Source organism: Sus scrofa, chromosome 5 (genome assembly GCF_000003025.6).
Source record: "Sus scrofa isolate TJ Tabasco breed Duroc chromosome 5, Sscrofa11.1, whole genome shotgun sequence".
NCBI classification, from domain to species: Eukaryota; Metazoa; Chordata; class Mammalia; order Artiodactyla; family Suidae; genus Sus; species Sus scrofa.
Genome location: NC_010447.5, coordinates 96919146 through 96943758, shown reverse-complemented (window position 1 = coordinate 96943758; position 24613 = coordinate 96919146). Strand labels below are relative to the sequence as shown.

General features: G+C 34.2%; 1 protein-coding gene across 10 annotated transcripts in view; it reads left to right on the top strand.

The window, feature by feature from the left end:
* Positions 1-24613, top strand: part of LRRIQ1 (leucine rich repeats and IQ motif containing 1) — a 292539-nt gene that overhangs the window by 149960 nt on the left and 117966 nt on the right. For all 10 annotated transcript variants that reach the window (XM_021092787.1, XM_021092788.1, XM_021092795.1 and 7 more), the window contains 4 exons: positions 4943-5136; positions 5673-5800; positions 10869-10942; positions 15447-15540. In XM_021092787.1, coding sequence (XP_020948446.1) covers positions 4943-5136; positions 5673-5800; positions 10869-10942; positions 15447-15540 — 490 coding nt within the window. The remainder of the gene's footprint in view (positions 1-4942; positions 5137-5672; positions 5801-10868; positions 10943-15446; positions 15541-24613) is intronic.

Genomic DNA, 24613 nt, shown 5'->3' with positions numbered 1-24613 from the left:
TTTTTTTAATTAAAAAATAAAATTTTAAATTGTTAGCTTCCTCACGCTAAAATTGGTAATGTTATCTTATTTACAATTCCGCCTCCCTCTTCCAATTTTGTCAATTATAATATCTTTTTTGTTCTGTGATTTACTACAGTATATGCTTGTGATTAATCTGTTTTATGTAACACTAACTCTTCTTTAAGAACATAGTGTACTTAGTTTCCCCTCACAATTTTTGTTTTTCACATCACGGCTTATGACTCTACCTATATCCTTTAGCTACATTTGATCTGTATTAAAATAGGTCAGTACTAGTCCTTTTATGGCAAACTATTATCTTTTGCTTGTGTGAATTACATAGTTCATTAGCTCTCTTTAAATCTTATTTTTCAAAGAAGTGCTAAAGAATGTGCTGTTCCCTGAATTCTTTCCCAGTCAAGAATATCTGTCAACTGCCTTTATACTGGAATGAAAATGTAGCTATGCATTCTATTTTTAGGTCACATTTCCTCTTGGTACTTCATGGACATTGCTCCTTTGCATTTTGGTATTGTGTATTGCTGTGGTTAAACTAAAGGCTGCGTTGGTTTTACTCCCTCATAACTGTTTTCTGCCCAGATACCTGAATAACATTTTCTTGGTCCTTAATTTAGGAATACATTTAGGAAAACATTTTGTTGTCAATACACCAGTGTGAGTTTTTCTTGGAATATTATTTATGAGTCCTGCCATGATGTTATTTTGGTTCATTAGTTTGCTTATATCTGTTACTTTAGTATCTTTGAATTCTTATAATTAATTTTCTTTAAATGTTCTTCAGTAGCCCAAAGTATTTTCAACATATTTTCTTCTTTCTCATGGTTTTTTTTTTTTTTTTTTCAGAATAGAATTCTTAGTATATCAGTTATATATTGTAGTGAAGCAAAATACCCCCAAATTTAGCAATTTAAAACCACAGGCATTGATCACCTCCTATTTTATGTGGATCAGTTATCTGGTTTGGGCTTAGGTGGATGGTTCTAGCCAAAGACTCTCCCGAGGTTACAGCGAAGCTGTCAGACAGACTACCGTCCTCTCAAGGCTCGAGAGACTCAAAGATCTGCTTTCCGTCTCACTTTCTCATGGTTATGGGCAGACCTCAGTACTTGTTTTTCAGATGATTCCCTTTTCTTGTTCTCGTTAGACACACACGCACCCACACATTGCGTGCGTGTGATACATGGCAGCATTGCCGTCAGCTGTCATGTATCACAAATGCGGCTTGGATCCCATGTTGCCGGGGCTGTGGTGTAGGCCAGCAGCTACAGCTCTGACTTGACCCGTAGCCTGGGAACCTCCGTGTGCCGTGGGTGCAGTCCTAAAAAGACACGTGTGTGTGTGTGTGTGTGTGTGTGTGTGTGTTTATGTGTATACACACACACACACATATACACACATATATATATGAAGTGCATTCTCATTTAAAATTTTTTTAAGAATAGAGAAGTATGTAGGGTAAGAAGTGAAACTTTCCCTGTCTGCTTACCCCCTTCTCTTTCTTATTTTGCAGAACTAACCACTATTCATAGATGGTTACAAATCCATCTAGACCTTGCTCGATGCAATGCAATTATAGGTGTGTAGATTTAGATTCAGCTGTATTCAATAGCGAAAAGCCTTGGCAACTTCGGTTTTACATACAGTCATATATTGTGGGCGTTCTTCTGTGTCAACCTACTTCATATTGAAGATTATTCACATTCATTTTATAGATAATCCATAATTTATTTAACTATTCCTTTGCTAATAGGTAACTTTTCTCCATCTCTTTGTTTTGAAATAATGTTGCAAGGACTCTAAATATTCCTTCATAGTTGTGTACATGTTACTATATAATGGATTCCTAAGAAGGAGAAATACTAAGTCAGATGTTCCTCAGTATCTGAGGCTTGAAATCATGATGCTTTTATCAGATTGGAATCTCTGATTGGTTATTGAAAAGGCAATCCTACGTTCTCTGTATATTGAACTGAAAATCATGGTGTCTTAATATATGATATTAGGTGATAAGCTTTCTTTCATTCTTCCTAGCCTAAGGTGTCACACACGGAGAGGTTTTTGTTTTACGTACACAGGCAGCCCAAACGTGGAAGCATGTGTGGCGTGTTCGAGGAACAGCCACGAGGTCAGCATGTTAGAATGAACCAAGAGAAGTGGACAGTGGCTGAGGCTGAGTTCAGAGATGGATCTCTTTTCCATTATCAGAAATCTAAACAAGTCTGTACTCTCTGTCTCCACTTCCGCTGCAGTGTGGCTCTCATCCTGATTTCTCCATTTATACCTCTAGCGAAAGTCTTCAGCTGCTTCAGCACGTGTCAAGACAGTGGCCTCGTCATACTCCCTTGCCTACTCTGGCTCATTCTTTTTTTTTTTTGGTCTTTTTAGGGCCGCACCCGTGGCATATGGAGGTTCCCAGCTAGGGGTCACATTAGAACTGTAGCTGCTGGTCTACACCAGAACCACAGCCACACAGGATCCAAGCTGCATCTGCAACCTGCACCACAGCTCACAGTAGTGCTGTATCCTTAACCCACTGAGCGAGGGCAGGGATCGAACCCGCGTTCTCATGGGTTCGTTAACCGCTGAGCCACAACAAGAACTCTTGGCTCACTCGACTGTATATAGTTAGTGTAAATAAAATTGCCTTTGATACTTGTAAATTACAGTCCCGTCGTCACAGAACGCGAGTTGCCTGTTCCTCTCCTGATTGTTTTCCAGCTTTGTATGCTATTTCCTTCTATTTTTAGTTTTTGCGCCAAATCCTTTACCTTTCCTCAGTGTGTAACCTGTTTCTTTCTTCTTTTCTGAGGTGACCTTTGAAAAGTTTCACAAATGCATTACCCACTCTAAAGGAGTTAATAGAAAATCCTATTTCTGATTAGCTCTGAAAAGAGGCAATGCGCATGGCTTTTAAAAACCTTAAGCAGGAGTTCCCGTCAGTGGCTAAGTGGTTAGCGAATCCAACTAGGAACCATGACGTTTCAGGTTCGATCCCTGGCCTTGCTCAGTGGGTTGATGATCCGGCGTTGCCCTGAGCTGTGGTGTAGGTTGCAGACGCGGCTCGGATCCCGCGTTGCTGTGGCTCTGGTGTAGGCCGGTGGCTACAGCTCCGATTCGACCCCTAGCCTGGGAATCTCCATGTGCCACAGGAGCGGCCCAAGAAAATGGCAAAAGACAAAAAAAAAAAAAAAAAAAGTTAAGCATATGGAAGTAGATTGCTTAAGGCATTTAAATACTTGATAAAGACTATTTTATTTTATACAGCTACAAATTTATATTAATTGGTATTTCTTTTCTCCTAATGCCTTTTATTTGCTTCAGTGGGTTAATTGACGTTTATTAGATATTATCACTAAAAAGTATTCTCTGTTTTAGCAAATTTTAAATTACGTTGTAGCTAATATATATTTCTAATACCCTGGAATTGATAATATATAATTGGTTTGTTTTAGTCAAATATCTTATAGGGCACAATATTCACTCCCTGGCAACATCAGATAATTTTCTGTAAGTTACAATTGTTACCTTATATCACAAGAAAATACCAGTACATTGACTCTAGGTAAGAACATTAAAAAGTAAGATTATCGCCTGAATTTAAATTTCAGTCTTTCTTTTCTTCTTTGTGATTATCTGTGCATTTTCCTGTTTCTCTTAGATATTGCATAGTTTATTCCTTATCACAAGAAAATTTACTTTGTAGCATAAAAGCATGTTTTTATGAGCAATGATCATCCATAACATTAAGATGCTTTATTTTACTCTAAGTATACTGCAGTTTTCAAATACTATTTTCTTGATATACATCTTGATGAAGTGTTTTTACAATACACTCAGAATTCAAATTATCACACTCTCTGAATTTTTAAAATATGCAGAATTGTTTTCTTGTGAGAGCTTGATAATGTCACTTGATTCTTCCTTTTATTTCTCCATATTTCATACAAGCAAGCTGTCTGCCCTTTCTTTCTGTACATCACAACATTTAATCAAATGAATAAATCTTAAATGCTTTAAATTCCTCCAGGATAAATTGATTACATAAATTCCAGACTTTAGTATACACAGGTATGTTTCTTTTAAATTGATCTTTTAATTTATTATCAAGTAACTTAGTAGAAAAAAATCACCCAAGACATTTTGCTGACTAGTACTTATTGTAAACCTTAAGTGGTATTTCCAGCTTCTAGAATTGCTTATTCCATATAATAGGGTAGTATTTGCAGAGAGCATATGCAGTCCAATAATCAAAGTAAAATTTTCTAGATTTTCAGTATCTTCCATGAAATTTTTATGGGCTTTCTCAGCATTTCTTTCCAATGCCATGATGGCTTATTTAAATAATGTTCTCAGTTTTTTATTTACAGCCACTGAGCTATAGTTCAAAGCCTCTTCTGACATTTTTGAGCTGGGAATCATACTGATCTTTTATTTTATCTGGGTAAAAAGGAAGCCACTGTGACAGTCTTGTAATACCAGAATAATACACTTATATTTTATTGCTTTTAATAGAGCTGCACCTTCTTCATTTGGGAACCTAAGGAATATTATTTCAGTGGAAAAATACATTCTGATCTTATATAACAACCTTAGCAAACATTCAAAATTCAAAGACCCTAAAACTGAATAAAACTTTTCCTTTTAAATGATTCCTTCCTCTCCCTTATTCCATTGTCGATTGAAATTAAACATTCAATGCTCAATGTATGCCTTCTAGTATTGTGTTCAATTTTGAAGTGATGTATAATGAAGTTATTCAAAAATACATTTTACACTTTCACATATTGCACCAGGAAATTGGGCTGAGTCTTTGCTGTAATTAGAAATATTCAGAAATAGAAAGATGCAGTGATTTAGAAAAAAAGGGAAACTCTGGAGTCTGGAAGAATGTATAATATGAGTGAACTCTTTCTTCCAGGTGGTTTAGAATCGTTGAAAAATCTTCAGCAACTGATTGTGGACCACAATCAGTTAATTAGTACGAAAGGTCTTTGTGATATACCTACCGTTACATACCTGGATTGCTCATATAATCATCTTACTGAAGTTGAGGGCATTGAAAACTGTGGATTGCTCCAAATACTGAAGTTACGGGGAAATTATCTAAGTGAGGTAATTGCTTTGAGTTAATTGATTTCTGGGGTTAACACATTTTTATTTTGATGGAAATATCGACCATACATTTTAGCAGTTTTGGTTTATTTTTGTTCTTTTTGCTATCAGCAGTATTTGATTTCCAGTTTACTTTAAACTATTTCATACTGTATTTAAAAAATGTTCAACATAGTTATAATATCTAAATCTCTGTTTTTTAATAATACTAAATATAATCAAAAATTTTCAGTTATGATTCACTGTACAAGTGGGAGAAAATTTATATGAAATTCTAAATAAAATTTGTCATGACATGCTTTTGCTAATTAAAATTTGTCACGAAGCACTTTTTATGAAAAAAACAAATTCTTATTGAAAATAATTATTAGAAATTTTATTTATACTAAAATTCTCATAACATTATAGTTTGATTTGTGACATGCTGTTTATCAGAATATATCTGTAGTTAGTTTTGGTAAGTTTTAAATTTTTAAATTTGGTGAAGTGACAAATATTTTGTTTAATATAAGCTACCAACCCAAATTTAAATGCAGCTTCCATCCTTGGAGAATCATGTTCTACTAAGAGAGTTGCACTTGGATGATAACAGCATTTCAACTATGGAAACATTTTCTTCATATTGGCTGCCTTTACTACAAATCCTGACTATCTCTCAAAACAGGTAAAAATATACTTTGCTTAGTTAAGCTTAAATGCAGTGAATGATTGATGTAAATGTGTGATTGTCATAACAGTAGAAAGGCTGTTAGGTTTTTCTAATAAGTCAAAGAATGTATATCACAATGGATTCGTTATAAATGTAACTATAGAATTTTAAACATTAGTGTATTGACATACCCTCAAATTTTAGTAGAATTTGTCACATACTATGCATTTTGCTTCTTCTCAAAAAATGTACTTATGGAGATTTCTCAGGGTAGGTTTGTTTACTTTTGTAAAGATATAGTCCTTAGAAAATACAGGAGGTAGTTAATTTAATTCAGAAGGATGTTTCATTCTCTCAAGTGGTACTTATTAAGTTCTGGAAGAACGATTTTTAATCTGCTCTCAACTTGCATGTCTTTTTGTAACTGTTAAGATTGATTTAAATTTGATTTCCCTAAGGATATAAAGTAACACTTTAAAAAAATACCTTAACGTTAAATCGAGATGGGTACCTGCCACAGAAGATCCATATGAAACCATCAAACATCTGGATCTTTGCATGGAATAACTGTCTAAAACCAAAACAGAAGCACAATATGTGTATGTCTCCCTCTGCTTAATATTTCATTGAGATCTATTCACTCTAATATAATTAATTTGTTCATCAAAGGCACATGGAGTGGGGGAAAGGAACTACCTTTAAAAAGAAGGTGCTTCTGTGAGTTATACAGTTGTTGCAAATAAGTGAACAAGGACAACTCATGTTAATGTGCATACCTATTTTCTGCCCCCAAGCATAGTTTTCTCTCCATCTCTGTCACAACAGTGCCCATCCTTTGAGCACTTATGTCCCAAATGATGTATCTTCCACCTAGTAAACTATTCCACTATTTGACAGATCAAAGACTGAATATGTATTTTTAAATTCCCTCAAATTGTTTCGTCACATCTAAAATAAGAAAGTTGATTTGTCTCTGAAAGAATGTTCACTCCAGAATAGCTCTGCCAGATAACAGCATTTAGGTAATTTGGTCTATCACAAACTCACTGGATCTTTTCACAGCATTTTTCAGATAAGAAATACCGTTTCAATAGAAATACTCAACCATGCTTTGGACATATGCAGTAATCATTCAGTAACTGATATATGGAGCGTATTTTAAAGAACTAGATCTCAAGCCACATTGATGAGCATAACAATATTTAAAGAATTTAGGAAACATTTCAATCAAGAACACCTTTTGAGATGTGATGCCTTTGTTTTCTTTGGACAATGTCAGTCATCAAAGAAATATTCTGCTTCCAAAAATTAAAATTAATACTAGCTGGTAAACTTTTGCCCTATCAACCTGATGTGCCTTGTTTCTCATATCAATCCTATGTGACCAGAAATTTTTATAAACTAGAACTTTCTAAATTTTATAATGATTTTTACTGTAAACCAGCTATAATGGAAAAAATAAAAATAAACTGGAATATTAAAAAATCTTTTGGAGTTGATAGCAATGATTGGGACACTTAAACCCAATAATCCTTATTTATAATTTTGTTTGTTTAACATTATGACATTTGGATATTGAGAGGGTGTTTGCTATTTGGGGGGATACAAAACTGAGTAACATAGTTCCTTACTCTCAAAAAAAAAAAAACTCATAGGAATAAAATAACTTAATCTACTGAATTTAGCTACAAAAAAGTGGTAAAATTTTCTTTTCTGTGGAAAGGTTCATTTGTGCCATATGTATGTGTAACTGAGTCACCATCCTGTACAGTAGAAAAAAATTGTATTGGGGAAATAACAATAAAAAAGCGGTAAAATTTTTATGTAGTATATGCTATTTTGAATTTTTAAATAATATTGTCACTTACATTTGAATATATTTTGTATGGGTCTTTCAAACTTCTTTGCACAAGTAACCTTCTACCATTTCGGAGAGGATGAAAGTGTAATTCTTGAGGGCACCAAGGAAATGTGACTGATAGAAATGAGCATACAGAATAATGAAATTATTTCCTAAAACCATAGTGAAAAATAATCTTCAAACTTCAGACTTTCACAAGCTAATACCATCAGCTGTAGAAATTACCCATTTTACATTAAGCTTTTATATGTGCAGTGATTTTTTTTCAGAACTATATTAGGTTTGGTAAAAATTCAGGGTCAACAGAACTGGGTTTGAATTCTGATTCTATAGCTTATCTGTTCATTGACATTGATCAACTCTTTTCTCACTACCTGATCCTTGGGTTTTTCCGTGTGTAAAAGGGTAGTAATTACCTAGCTTACCTGGATATTTTAATGATTCTCCCAAAAGGAAAATGTTATGTAAATAGATTTTGCAAAGCTTGCAAAGAATATTGGATTTGTGGTAGGTATGTCTTTTAAATTGTAGATAATTTTTTTTTAATTTTTGATAAATATTTTTTCATCAGAAGGAAGGAATTATGTATCCATATGCTTTTTTTCTCTTCCAACAAATGAAACACATATAAAGAGTGATACTTAGTACATATTGTTTGAAATACTTGTTTCATCCTGACTTCTGTTTTAAATTTTCATTAGGACATGTGACTGTTTTAAGTTTTTCTCAGTGGAGTTCTAACTGGAAGACTCTCCAGCTTCATAAGCCTTTCTACTTCCAATGAGACTCTAAGTAGGAGCAGAAAGTGGAAACTATTATCCATTGGCTGCTCATTGTACAAATCTTTTACTTTTTGTCGTCTTTGAAATTTATATCTTTTTTATGCCTAGGGCTAATGTGACAAGGTCAAATGGTATTAGGTTTTCACTAATGTCCTTTGTCTTTCTGGTTTGAATTTTCTTGGAAAAAAATATACACAGAATGTTACTAGAGGAAAAGTTCTACAGGTTAAAAAAAAAGGATTCTCCTATTAGGTTTCTACCATCCTGATGAATAGTCATAAAGGCGAATGAATAGCCAGTTTACTTGATTAAAATTTCCAAAAGAGAAAAGGAACATAATTCTAAATGTATGGTAATCCAAAAAGATAAAGCTTTGATAGTGTAAAAAATATGTAGTCAAACATTTCTGTACTTGAGTTGATTTATGCAAAGGGATTTTTTACTTTTAATTCCAAATCTTTATTAGTTATTTTTAACTAATGTCTCATGTAACCTATATGTTACCAAATATTGCCATATGACTTATTGGTTAAAAATGTGAGATATTCTGAATAAAGAGAAAACATTATTATTAGTCTTTAAAATCCTTTTAGAAGAAGGGCAAAGATTACAAATAGACTAAAGGTAAAAAGAAATCCTAGTTTTATTGTAATGAATACATTTATTAGAATCATATTTTCAGTTGAAAAACTTAAATGTCTTACTTGTAATAATAATTTAGAATGCCTGAGTAGGAAGTGCTATAAAATTAGGATCCAATTCAATAAAAATGTATTGGAAAAATTTTAAGTTTCTTTCTTTCTTTTTCAGTGTGCATGTGACATTTCAGTAAGTTTTACTGTTAAGGAGTATGTGTACAAATCATGAAATGTGTTTATATTGTAATGGCCAATATTTGATCACTTTTCTTTTCTTTTTTTGATTTTTTTTCCCTGGAAATAGTTTTTAAGAAGTAGTGTTATAAAGGTGGTATAAATGGTAATATTGTACTTGGGATTTGGCTACATTTAGAGAGATCTTTTTCCAGACTCATTATTTAGTCTATTTTGTCATCGGTAGCATCTTCTGTCTCTCTTCTAATGCAGGACAGAATAATACAAGAGAGGAGTTCAGGTCACTACAAGGGTTGGTTTTGTGCAATGAGACTTCCAGTCAGTATTATTCTGTAAGGTTCTGATCTCACAATAACAGTACTTTTTTTTTTTTTTTTTTTTTTGACCATGGCAGTGTGTTGGTAGAATAAAGACGTAAAAATTCCTGCAAGGACAACTGGAGGGACAGTATAAAAACTGAAAAAGTAAAATAAGTACATATCATTGCATACTTTTTTTCTTTTTTGTACCAGCAAGTACTCCTTTAGTGGAAGCAGATATGAATCTTTAACACTTATAGTAGGGGTTAGTTCCGAAGACTTTTGTTTTTGTGATGGGAATATATTTGGTACAAAGAAATTTTTGTCCTGTGTAAAGATTAGATAATCTTGCTTCATGTTTATTGCCAAATGGCTAGGGTAATGTGATATTATGTAACAAAGTATGAACTTATCTTAGATGGAAATGCAAATCAGACTGAAATTAATTTTACCTTCTTAGCTTTTGTTAACCAATACCATAAATGTTTTGAATATCATTTATATTCCCTGTTTGAAATGGATTCTTAATGACAATTGTGTCTTAGAAAATGATAGAAACTTTTAAAGGTGGGAGAAATTTTATTATTACTAAATTTGAATATGCTTGCATTAATAATGAGTATTAATTTTAAATATTAGTATATCTCTGCCAAACTTGAGTCTGTTCTATCAATATAAAACAGTTTCTATTCTTGTGTTCCTTAAGTGCATATTTTCCAACTTAAAAATAACCCCAGGGTAACCTTCCAGACCTAACAGTACTTGTAATACTTTCAATCAAGTAAACAAAACCTTTTTTAAATTAAAAAACAAAACTAGTAGCTCTAGTTTTGTTGTCAAAAAATAAAAATAATTTTTTTTATGTTTTTACCTCTTTGTGGTTTGTTATTTGTTTGAGCCAAGAAAAAAATACATAGAAAATATGAATTTTTTGTTAGTGTGGCCATATACAAAGACAAAACAAACAATAACAAAAAACATTTATTTTTATTTAAATACCAAGACACATTAAGACTCATGATATTTATAACTGATATTGGCAATTTCATAATTTCTCTTTAGAAATGAATATAAATCTTACATTATAGAATACTTAGAATCATAATTGCTGCACTTTTAGTAATTAATGTTAGTAAATGTTATTGTATTTTATTATGAAAATAAAATTTTATATGGTTACATATTTCTGCCAAATTTATAATTTATAACGTTATGTAATTGTGTTATATAAATATATTATATAGCTACATTAATAATTTTGATAGCATTCCAATTTAAAATTTTTATGGAGTCCATTTTTATTTTCAGCTTGACAAAAATCATACCACTTTTTCATTTTGTTTCATTGGAAAAACTAGATGTCAGCAACAATTGTCTCTCTGGTAAGTTTATCATAATCTATAGTTGTTTTATAAATAATATGCTTTTGAGTTCCTGTTCCAAGTACAGTAAGGAGTTGTTTTGGGTAGATGCGTTAATGACACCTACAAATAACATATCTAAGGTGTAAAGGAGGAAAAATATCTCCTCTGCCTTCTCAGGCTAGGCAGAATTAAGCTAATTAAGTGAGATAACCAGAAGAAAAGAATATGAGTTGTTGTTGTTGTTGTTTTGTCTTTTTAGGGCTGTACCTGTGGCCTATAGAGATTCCCTGGCCAGGGATCTGATCAGAGGGGTAGCTGCTGGCCTACACCACAGACACAGGAATGCCAGATCTGAGCCGCGCTTAACTGTGTGTTTTTTTTTTTTAACCTGTACGTGGGAGTCTCACTAGAAAAATAAAGACCCCAAGAAGCAGTTAGAATTGAACTTAAGCAGTGTGCTGAGCAAAGAGTGGTAAATTGTGAAAATGTGGTGAGGCAGAGGCGCTTGGGCTAAGGTAGTTAATTGGATGGAAAAGTGACCAGGGAATAAAGACCAGTTTAACAAGTTTGTATATATTTCTCTTGGCCTCAATTTCCCGTCCTTGTGATAAGAATGTCTCTCTGCTTCTGGTATAGGGCGAACATCTTTCACATGGGAATTTAATCTCTTGCTTTTAAGAAAAAAAAAGGAGGGTCAGAGGGCCCTTGCATCTGCTCTTTTTTAAGTGCCTCTGACTCAAAATAGTCAGAATGCCAGAATGGCATATTGGGGTACCATGTGTTCTAAGCTCCTTCAAATGTGTGGTGAAATAATTCAATTAAGCATTTCTTTCCACTTTAAAAATCCTATTTGTTCTATATCTTTCTGACAAATCTGGGGAAATAGCACACTTGTATTTTTATATCTTTTACGCATGAAATATTGAAGATAAGTAAACAAACATGTCCCACTTGCTTGGTGACTCCTAACAGAGGAGACGTCCATTAAAAGTTTACTAAAGAGTGTTGAATTGATTTGGTGAGGTAATTCCGCCACCAGAATTTTTCCATCTCCCTTTTCCGTCAGTCCCCTCACAGAGACAATCACAGTTCTAAATTTGTTAAGACAAGTTAAATTTGACTTCTGTATCTTCATATTAATGAGTCAAATAGTATGTTCTTTTTTGACTCTAGATTTCTTTGTGACCTTCATTCATGGGAACTTCATACCATCACTTGTTCAGTTGTTTGTATCAGTAGTCTTTCTTTTTTCTCCTAAAATGAAGTGCATTGTATAAATATGTCCCGATGTGTCCGTTCTACAGATGATCAATATTTTAACTGCTGCTTGTGGCTACCATGATTATAAAGTTCCTGTGGAAATTGTTTTATAAATATTTTTGTAAACATGTATTATTAGTTCTCTTGGGTGGATGCCTAAGAGTGTAACTGCCGGATAAGAGAGTAGGTGTATGTTTGACTTCATGAGAAACTGATGAAACTGTCTTGCAAAGTAGTTGTAACACTTTACTTCCCCATCAGTGATGTATGAGAGTTCCAGTCATTCTGTTATATAAGGTGTTCCGTATTGCACTGTTTATCTCATTATGGTTTAGGTTGCACTTCCCTGAATAATTATGATATTGAACCTCTGCATACATTTATTGATAATTTTTGTATATTCCTTTGTGTCTATTCAGGTGTCCCTACCATTTTAGAAGTTTGGTTATTTGCATTTTATTGATTTGTACAGTAAATTCTTTATTGTAGATGAAATTCTTTATCAGATATATGTTCTGTAAATGTTTTCTCCCTGTTGTTTTACCTATTAGTTTTGTTAATCGTATCTTTAGATGAACAAGTTTTAAATTTTGATGAAGCTTTATTAGTTTTTTATCTTTTTAAATGATTTTTATTTTTTCCATTATAGTTGGTTTACAGTGTTCTGTCAATTTTCTACTTTACAGCAAAGTGACCGAATTGTGTGCGCGCACGCACACATACACACACACACACACATACGCATATGTATACATTCTTTTTCTCACATTATCCTCCATCATTTTCTACCACAAGTAACTGGATATAGTTCCTTGTCCTATATATGCAGCAGGATCTCATTTCTTATCCACTCCAAATGCAACAGTTTGCATCTGTTAACCCCAGACTCCTAGTCCATCCCACACCCTCCCCCTCGGCAACTACAAGTCCATTCTCCAAGTTCATGCATCTCTTTTCTGTGGAAAGGTTCATTTGTGCCATATATTAAGATTCCAGATATAAGCAATATCATATATTTGTCTTTCTCTTTCTGACTTACTTAGTATGAGAGTCTAGTTCCATCCATGTTGTTGCAAATGGCATTATTTTCTTCTTTTTATGCCTGAGTAGTAGTCCATTGTGTATTGGAAGTATCGTGCATTGTAGTATGCCACATCTTAATCCATTCATCTATCAGTGGACATTTAGGTTGTTTCCATGTCTTGGCTATTGTGAATAGTGCTGCAATGAACATATGGGTGCATGTGTCTTTTTCAAGGAAAGTTTTGCCTGGATATATACCCAAGAGTGGGAATTCTGGGTCCTATGGTAGTTCTGTATTTAGTTTTGAGGTACCTCCATACTGTTTTCCATAGTGGTTGTACCAATTTACAGTCCCACCAACAGTGTAGGAGGCTTCTGTTTTCTCCACACCCTCTTCAGCATTTGTTATTTGTTGGCTTGTTAATGATGGCCATTGTGACAGATGTGAGGTGGCATCTCATAGTAGTTTTGATTTGCATTTCTCTAATAGTTAGTGATGTTGAGCATTTTTTCATGTGCCTGTTAGCAATATGTATATCTTCTTTGAAGAAATGTCTATTCAGGTCTTTTGCCCATTTTTCAATTGGGTTGTTGGTTTTTTGGCTGTTGAGTTGTATAAGTTGTTTGTATATTTTAGACATTAATCCCTTGTCAGTTGCATCCTTTGAAACTATTTTCTCTCATTCTGTAGATTGTCTTTTGATTTATAATAGTTTTTCCTTTCTGTGTCCTTTGCAATATTTTTTGACCTCTGGATTGAGGTGATTTTCTACAGAAGTCTTGTACTTTTCATTTTTACCTTTAGGTCTATAACCCACCTGAAATTAATTTTTCTGAAAAGTATGACATATAGGATGAGTTCCGGTTTTAAAAGTGGATTTTTAGTTGTACCAGCAACATTTGTTGAACAAACTGTTTTCATCATTGAATGACTTTGGTGTCTTTATCAAAAAATTGATTTACATTTGGCCTACTTTGGGATATATTCCTATTAACTGCTTTTCTCTTAATGGCAGGCCATATTTTCCTATTTATTTTCATGTTGAATAATTATTAACTGTATGCTGAACATTGTACATAAGACAGTTTATGGAGTGTGGTGGTGGTTGTCTTCCATTTAGAAGGTAGCAGGTGTGATGGCAGGCAGTTAAAGTATTGATGGATAATTTTGTTTCTGTCAGCCATCATTTTATTCTCTCCTAGAACAAGTCGTTTTAGCTTTCTTTCCTTGGTGCGTGCTCTACCCCAGGACATTGTCTTCACTCCTAATGCAGGCTTTTTGGATTTTAGCTGAACCTCTGGGATATGCAGTTAAGTCTCATTTGCCTGTGCTGAAACTCCAGTGTCTTTCACTGCAGCATGGACTACAATGTCACTTTCAGATCTTACCCCATAGCAGATTATTTCTGCTAGGTTTTTCAGAGTCTTGCCCTGCCTGTGTGGCTCCTAGCACTTCTCCAAGAACCTGCAGTAAATCCTCACTTAGACTTCTTCCCCTACCTCCTCTCCCCAACATTATCTCCTATCAGCTTCTCCCAAGACTTTTCACCGTATATTCTAGCTTCATGTTTAAACTTTGCTGCTTCGCTTAGCAGAACAGCCTCTTTACTTGGTTTCCACTTTCTTGCTCTCAAGTGGTAAAGTGCTTTTATGCAGAAAACCATTGTGATTGTCAGCCCACCATGTGTGCTTCCCTTTTCTCAGAGTCAGACTTAAAAACAGGTGCTACATATCTATTGTTCAGTTTTATGAATTTTTTCTGTGGGAGAGCAATTCTAGTATAAATTACTCTTAGCCTACCCTCGATTGACCTACTGTTTTTACTTTTGAAAATATAAATAAATATAATTCTGTTTAGGCATCTGTTCAGTTTTACCACTATCCTATTACTTTTTTAGATTTTGTGTTTACAATTTGGCACAAACTGTTCTAAGCCCATTACACAAATGATCTCATTTAATTCTCACCCATGAGATAGATATAAACCTGCATCATCAAGCGGTTGTATGATTTCCATAAATTCACACAGCTGGTCAATAATAGAAATATGTATTTTGACAGCAGAGTATATATATATATGTTCTGAATATAGTCTCCTTTTAAAAGCATATCATATTCTACAGAATAAATCATTTTTGTTGCTTTTCTTTAATAGCTAACTAATAAAACAGTCATTGATTTATGATTATTTTTATCTGTGATACCTTTCATAATAATTTGTATTGCTTATTTTCTGCAGATCTTGCAAATACCATAAGGTGGTTTGATGCATGCTTTTCTCTCCGTGAATTGTCTCTCATTGGAAATCCACTTCTTCAAGAAATAAACTGGAGGTAAAGAAATATTGTTACACTTCATGTACATAGTTTATTAGAGCTGCAAACGCAATTTGATAAAAATTGTTCTGTGTGTACTAATTGCTTGGGAAAAGTTAAAAAAATTAATTGAAAATCTATTCAAAGTAAAAGTTTTGTAAACATAATTTAAGAAATATCTTCTGCCTAAAATAATTTTTGTACATGTATAAACTAATGCAACTTTGATATAATAATTCTTACCCATACCATTGATTATGTGCCAGTTTTAATATGATGTTAACTTGGGCTTTGTTTTTACAGCAAAGACATTTGTTAGGAATTCCTTTTTATGAATCATCTCAATTTCATAGGTTGCTATTTAAAATTATTTCCTTTTTGCCAGTAATTTGATTTTTATTTTCTTAAAGAAAGTTAATGTCTGTTGACACATGTATTATAAGAATTATCAATTTGTGTCTTTCTTTGGAATATTGCAGTACCTAGATGTAAATAAAAAAAATTGTGATTTTTTTTTAAATGAAACTTCTGTTTTAAAAAAATTTCTCTAATCTGAAACTCTCATACTATGCTCACACCATTTCCATCAAGTTATCCACCATCGTTTTCATAATCAGGTTTTTTTAGGTAATTTACCTATCATAAAATTTATCAATATGTTTGAGTGTGAACACTGTGTAAGAACTACCACGCCCAAGATATTGAACATTTTTAATCACCTTGAAAAATTACTTCATGCCACTTGGTGGTCAGTCCCCTCCTCCAGGACTTGAAAAACGTCTCTCCACTCTCTTGTTGTACTCCCTGTTTCTAATGAGAAGTCTATGGATATTCTTATCTTCATTCCTCTGTCTGAGGATGCTTTGAAGAGTTTTCGTTTTATCGGTGGTTTTCAGCAGTTTGATTAGTATGTGCCTTGGTGCGGTTTTATGTAGATGTACTCTGCTTAGGATTTCTTGTTTATTTGCTTCATGTTGGTTTTTTTAATTGAAGTAGAGTTGATTCACAATGTTGTGTTAGTTTCAGATGTACAACCAAGTGATTCAGTTATATAGTCCTAGATATTTTTTCAGTCTTTTCCATTATGGGTTATTATGAGATATTGAATATATTTCTCCATGTTCTATAGTAGGTCCTTATTGTTTATCTGTTTTATATATACTAGTGTGTATCTGTTAATCCCAGACTCCTAATGTATTTCCCTCTGCCCATGCCTTTCTCTTTTAGTAAACCCTGTGTGTTTTCTATGTCTATTTCTATTTTGTAAATAAGTCCATTTGTATCATTTTTTAGATTCTACATATAATTGCTATTATATGATATTTGTTTTTCTTTGGCTAACTTACTTCACTTAATATGATAATCTCTAGATCCATCCATGTTGCCATAACTCTGCTTAAAATTTATTGAATATCTTAGATATAATGGATTTATAGTTTACATAAAATTTTGAAAAAATTTGGCCACTAGTTTTTTTGTTTTTTGTTTCTGTTTTTTTTTTGGGGGGGGCCGCTAGTTTTTCAAATATTTTTCTTCCTCCTTTCTATGTTGTCTTAATAGGACTCTAACTTCACCAATGATAAGCCACTTAATATATACATCAGAAGTCGCTTTGCTTGTACTTATATTTATTGTACTTTTTTCTACCTGTATTTCAGTCTTACTCATTATCACTGTGTCTTCAAATTCTGTGAAAATTTCTTCTTGTTTATCGACTCTGCTGTTAATCCCATAGAGACTGTTTTTCAGTTCAGATCAGATATTGTGATTTCCGTTTCTAGAAGTTTCCTCTTTTTAACATTTAAAATTTCTCTCTAGCCATGCTCATATTTTTCTGAATCATTTTGAACATATGGATATTATTTATAATAACCATTTTAACATCCTTATCTGTTAGTTTTATCACCTCTATAATTTTGAGGTCTATTTTCACTGATTTTTTTTTTCTGATTTTGGGTCGTATTTTCCTATTTCTTGAATGCTCAGTTAATTTTGCTTGCATGATGGACATTTAAAATTTTATACTGTTGATTTTTTAATTTTGTTTTTTTTTTCCTTTACATAATATCTATTTTGTTTCTGACATGCAGCATCTAAGTTACTTGGAGTTAGTCAGATGCTTTCAAAAACTTCCTTTTAAGTTCTGTTAGCAAAGCCCCAAAGAAATCTTTAGGCACTGGTAAAATGAAGATAATAATGGTAGTACCTATCTTGTGGGACAGCCGTTAGATTTGAATGGGATGATATACATATTTTGTTGAGAAAAAGTCCTAGCACATGGTGAGCACATATGCATCTATTATTTTCTATTACTAGGTTAACCAGATTTTATATGGGTTATTTAGTGTATGTCCACTGTATGAAACCAGTGTCCTAACATGTTGGACATTCTAAGGGAAATTCAGTGTAATCTATGATTTCAAATAATTTTTATAATCTTGTTAGAGATAGAAAAAGTATGCAAAAATTATTACCATGAAAGCTAATGGTAGCAAACACTGATACAGTATGTACTTTGTGCCTAGCCCTGTTCTCATTTAATCCTCACAATTTGCCTAATGAAATAGCTACCTAGTGTTCCCATATTATACCTAAGGAAACTGAGTTACAAAAAGGCTAAATAAGTTGCCTAATTTCACAGCTAGCAAGTAGAAGACCCAGGATGCAAATCCATACATTTCAGCTCCAGGATCTGTGCTCTTAATTCTTATATTTTAGTAGCTAATAAAATACAAGTGTCAGATGATTGTTGTAGATAACAGATATGCCTTAGAAATTTGTAAATATTGTCTTCATTTAGTGTGACCAGGAAAAAGAAAAGTACTTTTTGTGTGTGTGTGTGTGCTTTTTTAGGGCCACATCCACGGCATACAGAGGTTCCCAGGCTAGGGGTCTAATCAGAGCTACAGCTGCCAGCCTATTACCACAGCCATGACAACATCAGATCTGAGCCACATCTGTGACCTACACCACAGCTCAGGGCAACGCCGGATCCGTAACCCACTGAGCAAGGCCAGGGATTGAACCTGCAACCTCATGGTTCCTAGTCGGATTTGTTTTCATTCCTCCAGGACAGGAACTCTCCAAAAAAAGTACTTCTAATGGAGGAAATATGCAAAAAAAGGAGGGACTGTTAAAGGTGAAGTTAGACTCTAGAAGAAGACTTGAAATTAGATCTACTCATATTGAGTATAGTGAGAAGTTGGAAAGAAGCAAGAGATCAAGTACTTACACTGACAGTGTGTCAGAGAGTAGGCTCAGTACCTAGACATGTTACTCCACGTTACAGTGGGTTCTAATTATCATTTTCATTTTATGGTGCTGAGTAGTTATGCTGGGAACCACAAAGGAAGCCATATCATTTTCATTTTCCAAAGCTATTTACTGAAGGTTAGATACTGTGTGATTTGCTGAGTTGTGGAGTAAGTGATGTGATAGAATTTGAGTTCTGAGGCTTGGAGTTGACACACTGTGCTATGCTGTTTCACATGATGTAGTACTGCCAGTTTGAAAAGGGCTTCATGTGCTAGGATAAGAAAGTCTCTCACCTCTGCCAGTCATGGAGAGGGATTACAGCGTAGTGAATATCTACGTAGGCCTTGTGAATAACCAGCTCAGGTGCATATCTAGTTCCTAGATGTTTCCTAGATGTTTGCCTTTCTCAAGTTAATCATCTCTTTCTTCATCTGTAAAATGAGAATAATAATAGTACCTATGTCATAGGATGTGTTCCTTATGATAATATAGGTTATACCACACGACAGCAAGCTCGGAGATCTTTTTTTTTGCTATTTCTTGGGCCGCTCCCGCAGCATATGGAGGTTCCCAGGTTAGGGGTTGAATTGGAGCTGCAGCCTACGCCAGAGCCACAGCAACACGGGATCCGAGCCGCATCTGCAACCTACACCACAGCTCAGGGCAACGCCGGATCGTTAACCCACTGAGCAAGGGCAGGGACCGAACCCGCAACCTCATGGTTCCTAGTCGGGTTCATTAACCACTGCGCCACGATGGGAACTCCAAGCTCGGAGATCTATATGGTTTTTGTTTTGTTTTGTTTTTGTCTTTTTGCCATTTCTTGGGCCGTTCCCACAGCATATGGAGGTTCCCAGGCTAGGAGTCTAATCGGAGCTGTAGCTGCTGGCCCACGCCAGAGCCACAGCAACGCGGGATCCGAGCCGCATCTGCCACCTACACCACCGCTCATGACAACGCCGGATCCTCAACCCACTGAGCAAGGGCAGGGATCAAACCCACAACCTCATGGTTCCTAGTCGGATTCGTTAACCACTGCACCATGACGCGGGAACTCCAAATGGTTTTTGTTTTTGTTTTTGTTTTGAATTGTTTACATTACATCTGCCATCAGGTTGGCCTGTTTGAGCAGACCCAAACTCAGGCTGCTTCCACTTTGTGGCTCCTGTCGTATAACTTCAGTGGAACCTCACTTTTTTAGGTAGTAGATTGTGGTGGGAGGAAAAGACCACCAGGAAAGCACAACTGACATTTAACCAGTTTGCCCTCAAAAGTGGCAGTGCTCACTGATCTTATGTTGTATTGGCTGTAGCTAATCCCATGGCCAAACTAACTGCAAAAAAAGCTAGGAAACCCGGAGAACATGAGTATTCGAACACACCGTTATCCCATGTGCGTTCTCTGAGGGATAAATAGGTGAGGAATAGATACATTGCCACATGAAAGCGCTTCATATTAGTGCCTAGCACATAGCACACCTGACAAGTGCTAGCCATTGTTTTTTTTTAATTTTTATTGAACTGATTTACAATGTTGTCTTAGTTTCAGGTGTACAGCAAAGTGATTTAGTTAAACACACACATAGAATTTTTTTTTACATTCTCTTCCATTATATGTTATTATAAGATTTTTGAGTATGGTTCACCAGGCTACACACTAGATTCTTCTTGGCTATCTATTTTATATATGATTGCGTGTATATTTTGATCCCAAGCTCCAATTTACCCTCACCCCACCTTTCCCCTTTGGTAGTCTTAAATTTGTTTTCTACATCTATGAGTTTATTTCCGTTATGTAAATAAATTCATTTGTATCTTTTTTTTTAGAGTCCATGTATAAGTGACATCGTATGATATTTGTCTTTCTCTGTCTGGCTTACTTCACTTAATATGATAATCTCTAGATCCATCCATGTTACTGCAAATGGCGTTATTCTTTTTATGGCTGAGTTATATAGTCCATTGTGTATATATACCACATCTTCTTTATTCATTCCTCTGTCAGTGGATATTTAGGTTTCTTCCATGTCTTGGCTCTTGGAATTAGTGCTTCTATGAACACTATGGTGCATGTATCTTTGGGAATTAGAGTTTTTTCCAAATACATATCCAGGAGTGGGATTGCAGGATCGTACGATAGCTCTACTTTTTACCTTTTTAAAGCAACCTCCATACTGTTTTCCATAGAGCCTGTATCATTTTACATTCCCAGAAACAATGTAGGAGGTTTTCTTTTTTTTTCCACATCCTCTCCAGAGTTTATTATTTATAGATTTTTTTTGTTAATGGCCATTCCAACAGGTATGAGGTGATACCTCATTGTAGTTTTGATTTGCATTTCTCTAATAATTAGCAATGTTAAGCATATTTTTATGTCTCTTTTGAACACCTGCATGTCTTCTTTGGAGAAAAGTCTATGTCTTCTGCCTCTTTTTTGATTGGGTTGCTTGTTTTTGGATATTGAGCTGCATGAGTCATTTGTATATTTTGGAGCTTAATCCCTTCTTAGTTGCTTCATTTGCAAATATTTTCTTCCATTCTCTGGGTTGTCTTTTCATGTTGTTGATGATTTCCTGTGCTGTACAAAAAGTGTTTAAGTTTAATTAGGTCCCATTTGTTTATTTTTGGTTTTTTAATTTCCATTATTCCAGGATACAGCTTCAAAAAAATATTCGTACACACAGGAATTCTATAGAATGTGGTCAACAGGGCTTGAAATTTTACCTTGGAATTTTTTGATGTTTCATTGGCAGTGCTAGCCATTATTTTTAGGGAGCTATAGAAAAAATTTGAGTAGTTGTGTGAAAAGGGAAATAGTAATTGAGGAAGCTTTTTTTCAATAGAAAAGTAACAAGAGATTAGGGAAAAGTAGCTAAATTAGAGTCCAAGCATTAAAAATGGCTAAAATTAAGTAGTAGAAGTGACCCGATATCTTTGCACAGATCCTTCTAGTTCAGAGTAGGCCTTGTATGCCTTGTATTTAGTAAACATTCAAAATTATTTGTTGAGGGAGTTCCCATCGTGGCACAGTGGAAGCGAATCTAACTAGGAACCATGAGGTTGCAGGTTCGATTCCTGGCCTCGCTCAGTGGGTTAAGGATCTGGCATTGCTGCGAGCTGTGGTCTAGGTTGCAGTCTCGGCTTGGATCCCGCATTGTTCTGGCTGTGATGTAGGCCAGCAGCTACAGCTCCAATTCACCTCGTAGCCTGGGAAATGCCATATACCCTGGGTGTGGCCCTAAAAAAATAAAAAAATTATTTGTTGAGGTAATACATTACTGAATTTAATTACATTATAATGTGTAAAAACTTGGGAAAGTGCATATTTCTGCCCCTCTAATTTTTCTTTTGAATTTATTTAATTTTAGTGATTGAAAATCTTATTTTCTGTATATTAAGAATTTATATTATTATCGATTTGCAGTAATTATTAGTATCTGGAGTTCTAAAATTGGAGTCCTCAGACTCCTGGGGAACCATAGTGTTTATCAGATTCTCCAAGTTTCCTAAGAAGCTGATCTTAGGACAAGTTGTTATAGGAAATGTTAGTAACTATTGGTTAATGTCAAATCATAAGGGAATCAGAAATTATAAGTATTTAAAGAATTTTTGTGTATATGTGAAAAGGCCGCCTAAGCATGTTTCTAGGCCTCTTGCCAGCTTAGTGAAGGACTCCTTCTTCTGAAGTGGAAGCACATTCACCATCCAGATGTACTAGCTTACACTCTAGGGCCGTACTTCTCTTCCGTTGAGACTGAAAGCACTAATCCCCAAGTTCTGGATCCTTATTTCCAGGAACCGAATCTTAGAGTGAAATTTCCCGTACAAAAAGAGGAGTATAATTAGGTCCCAAAGCCTGCTTGGCAGATGATATTATTTATAATGAAAAGGTCTAATGAGTATTTTTAGAGAGATATTTTTATCCTCCCAAGTAAGTGTATAGAACAAGTTATATACTTTGTATACAAAGACAAATTTTAGAAAGTAGTTGTGCTCATTACTCAAAGCAAGCTCTTTAGGGAGCAATGGTTTTTCTACTAGGTGTTGGGCAATAGGACATGACCTGTTGCTTTTCAGGTATCAGTTACCTGAACAGCTGCCATGTTGCCAGTTGCAAACAACTAGAAACAAAACTATGTCCTGATAATCTTTTAATTTATTTATTTTTCATTATTTCATTTGTAGGAAGTACAAGCACGTATTTTATTGAATATATATATATATGTGCCTGTTGTAAAATCTACTGATTTAACACTGTTATAAGTATATAAGGATAAATATTCACATTTTACTCTACTTACTAAGTATATATGCTTTACAGTTTTATAGAAAATATTTAATTAGAAGTAATACTGAAAGAAAATAGGTATAAATACTTAGCTGTTATAATTTTTGTGTTTAAATAAACTTTTCTGGACCAGAGTAATAATACAAACTTGAAAATTTTACCTATAAAATTTTACTTAGGTCACTTGCCCTAATACAGCTTTCCTAATTTTAAAAAGTTCATTTACCTAAAAGATTTAAAATCCAGTAATCTATAAAATGTGGATTTGTTAATGTAAGGATACACCCAAACTTTAACCAGTGTGTTCCGATGAACTTTATATAGCCCCCTGATACCAACTAAAGCATTAGTTAAAGATTTTCCCACTTGGCTTCTTGCTTTCATGTCCAGCCAGTGATAGCATGAACAAAACTGATGTACTCAAAAAAATTTCTTTTTAAAACTTAATCCAGAGATTCAGTTTGGAATTTCCTTTGGGAATGTGTTTCATTCATTAATGATTAATAGAGCTTCTTAAGTGACAGAATATTCACCAGGAAGTTTTCACTAAATGAAATATTGACTCAGCCCTTGACTAGGAGAAGCCCAGCTGGAAAAACTAAGGTTGAGATCTTGCAGTGTCTTTATACTTCATTTCCAACATGAATCAACTTGTTACAGCACTTTCTAATATATTTATCATAGACTCTTATAAGGCTGCGTTTGAATTTAAAGCCAATCCGTGCCCTACTAACTTATATAAATCTCATTACTATTTGTTAAAAAAAACTGAAAAAAAATGTTTAAATAAAACACGAACTCCAATCTGGATATTCATTATGTAATTCATACATTTCAAGACACCGTCATATCTTTTTTTTTTTTTTTTTACTTTTTCAAGACACTCTTTCACTCTTGAAGAGCCAAAGTAAAGCTTTACATCCAAAAAAAGTTCAAAATATTCTGACTCAAATAAACTGGGAACTTTTTGTGTAAAGGTGATGAATGTAACATCAAAATTTTCCAAACATAAAATTTCAACCCCTGTTGACCCAGGTTCTCTAGAATTATTGTGTGTAGCTAAAATATTATACTTAATGACATATATATCAATAACTGTGTCCAAAATACAGTCCACGATGATAAAACTATCATTTTCCCCCTGGCTTATCTAATATCAATTAGCATCTCAACATCTTCCACGTGATCCCAGTTGCAACCCCTAAGAACAACTCTAATGACCCGTATTGTATTTGATTTATTTTTCATTGCTTTGGTTATCTGGTGCATAAATATTTGTTTTATTGAATTAAATATTTATGGAGTTCCCATTGTGGCTCAGCAAGTTAAGAACCCAACCAGTATCCATAAATATGCGGGTTCAATCCCTGCCCTCACTCTGTGGGCCTAGGATCTGTGGTTGCTAAAATAAATAAAATATTTGTGGTAAAATATTGATATGTTCCTTAACCTGATTGGGCAAATTCTTATATTTTTGCCTCTTGGAATGTATTAAATTATCTGGTTAAAATGGCCCTTCAGAATACTATGACATTCTATGATGCCACCA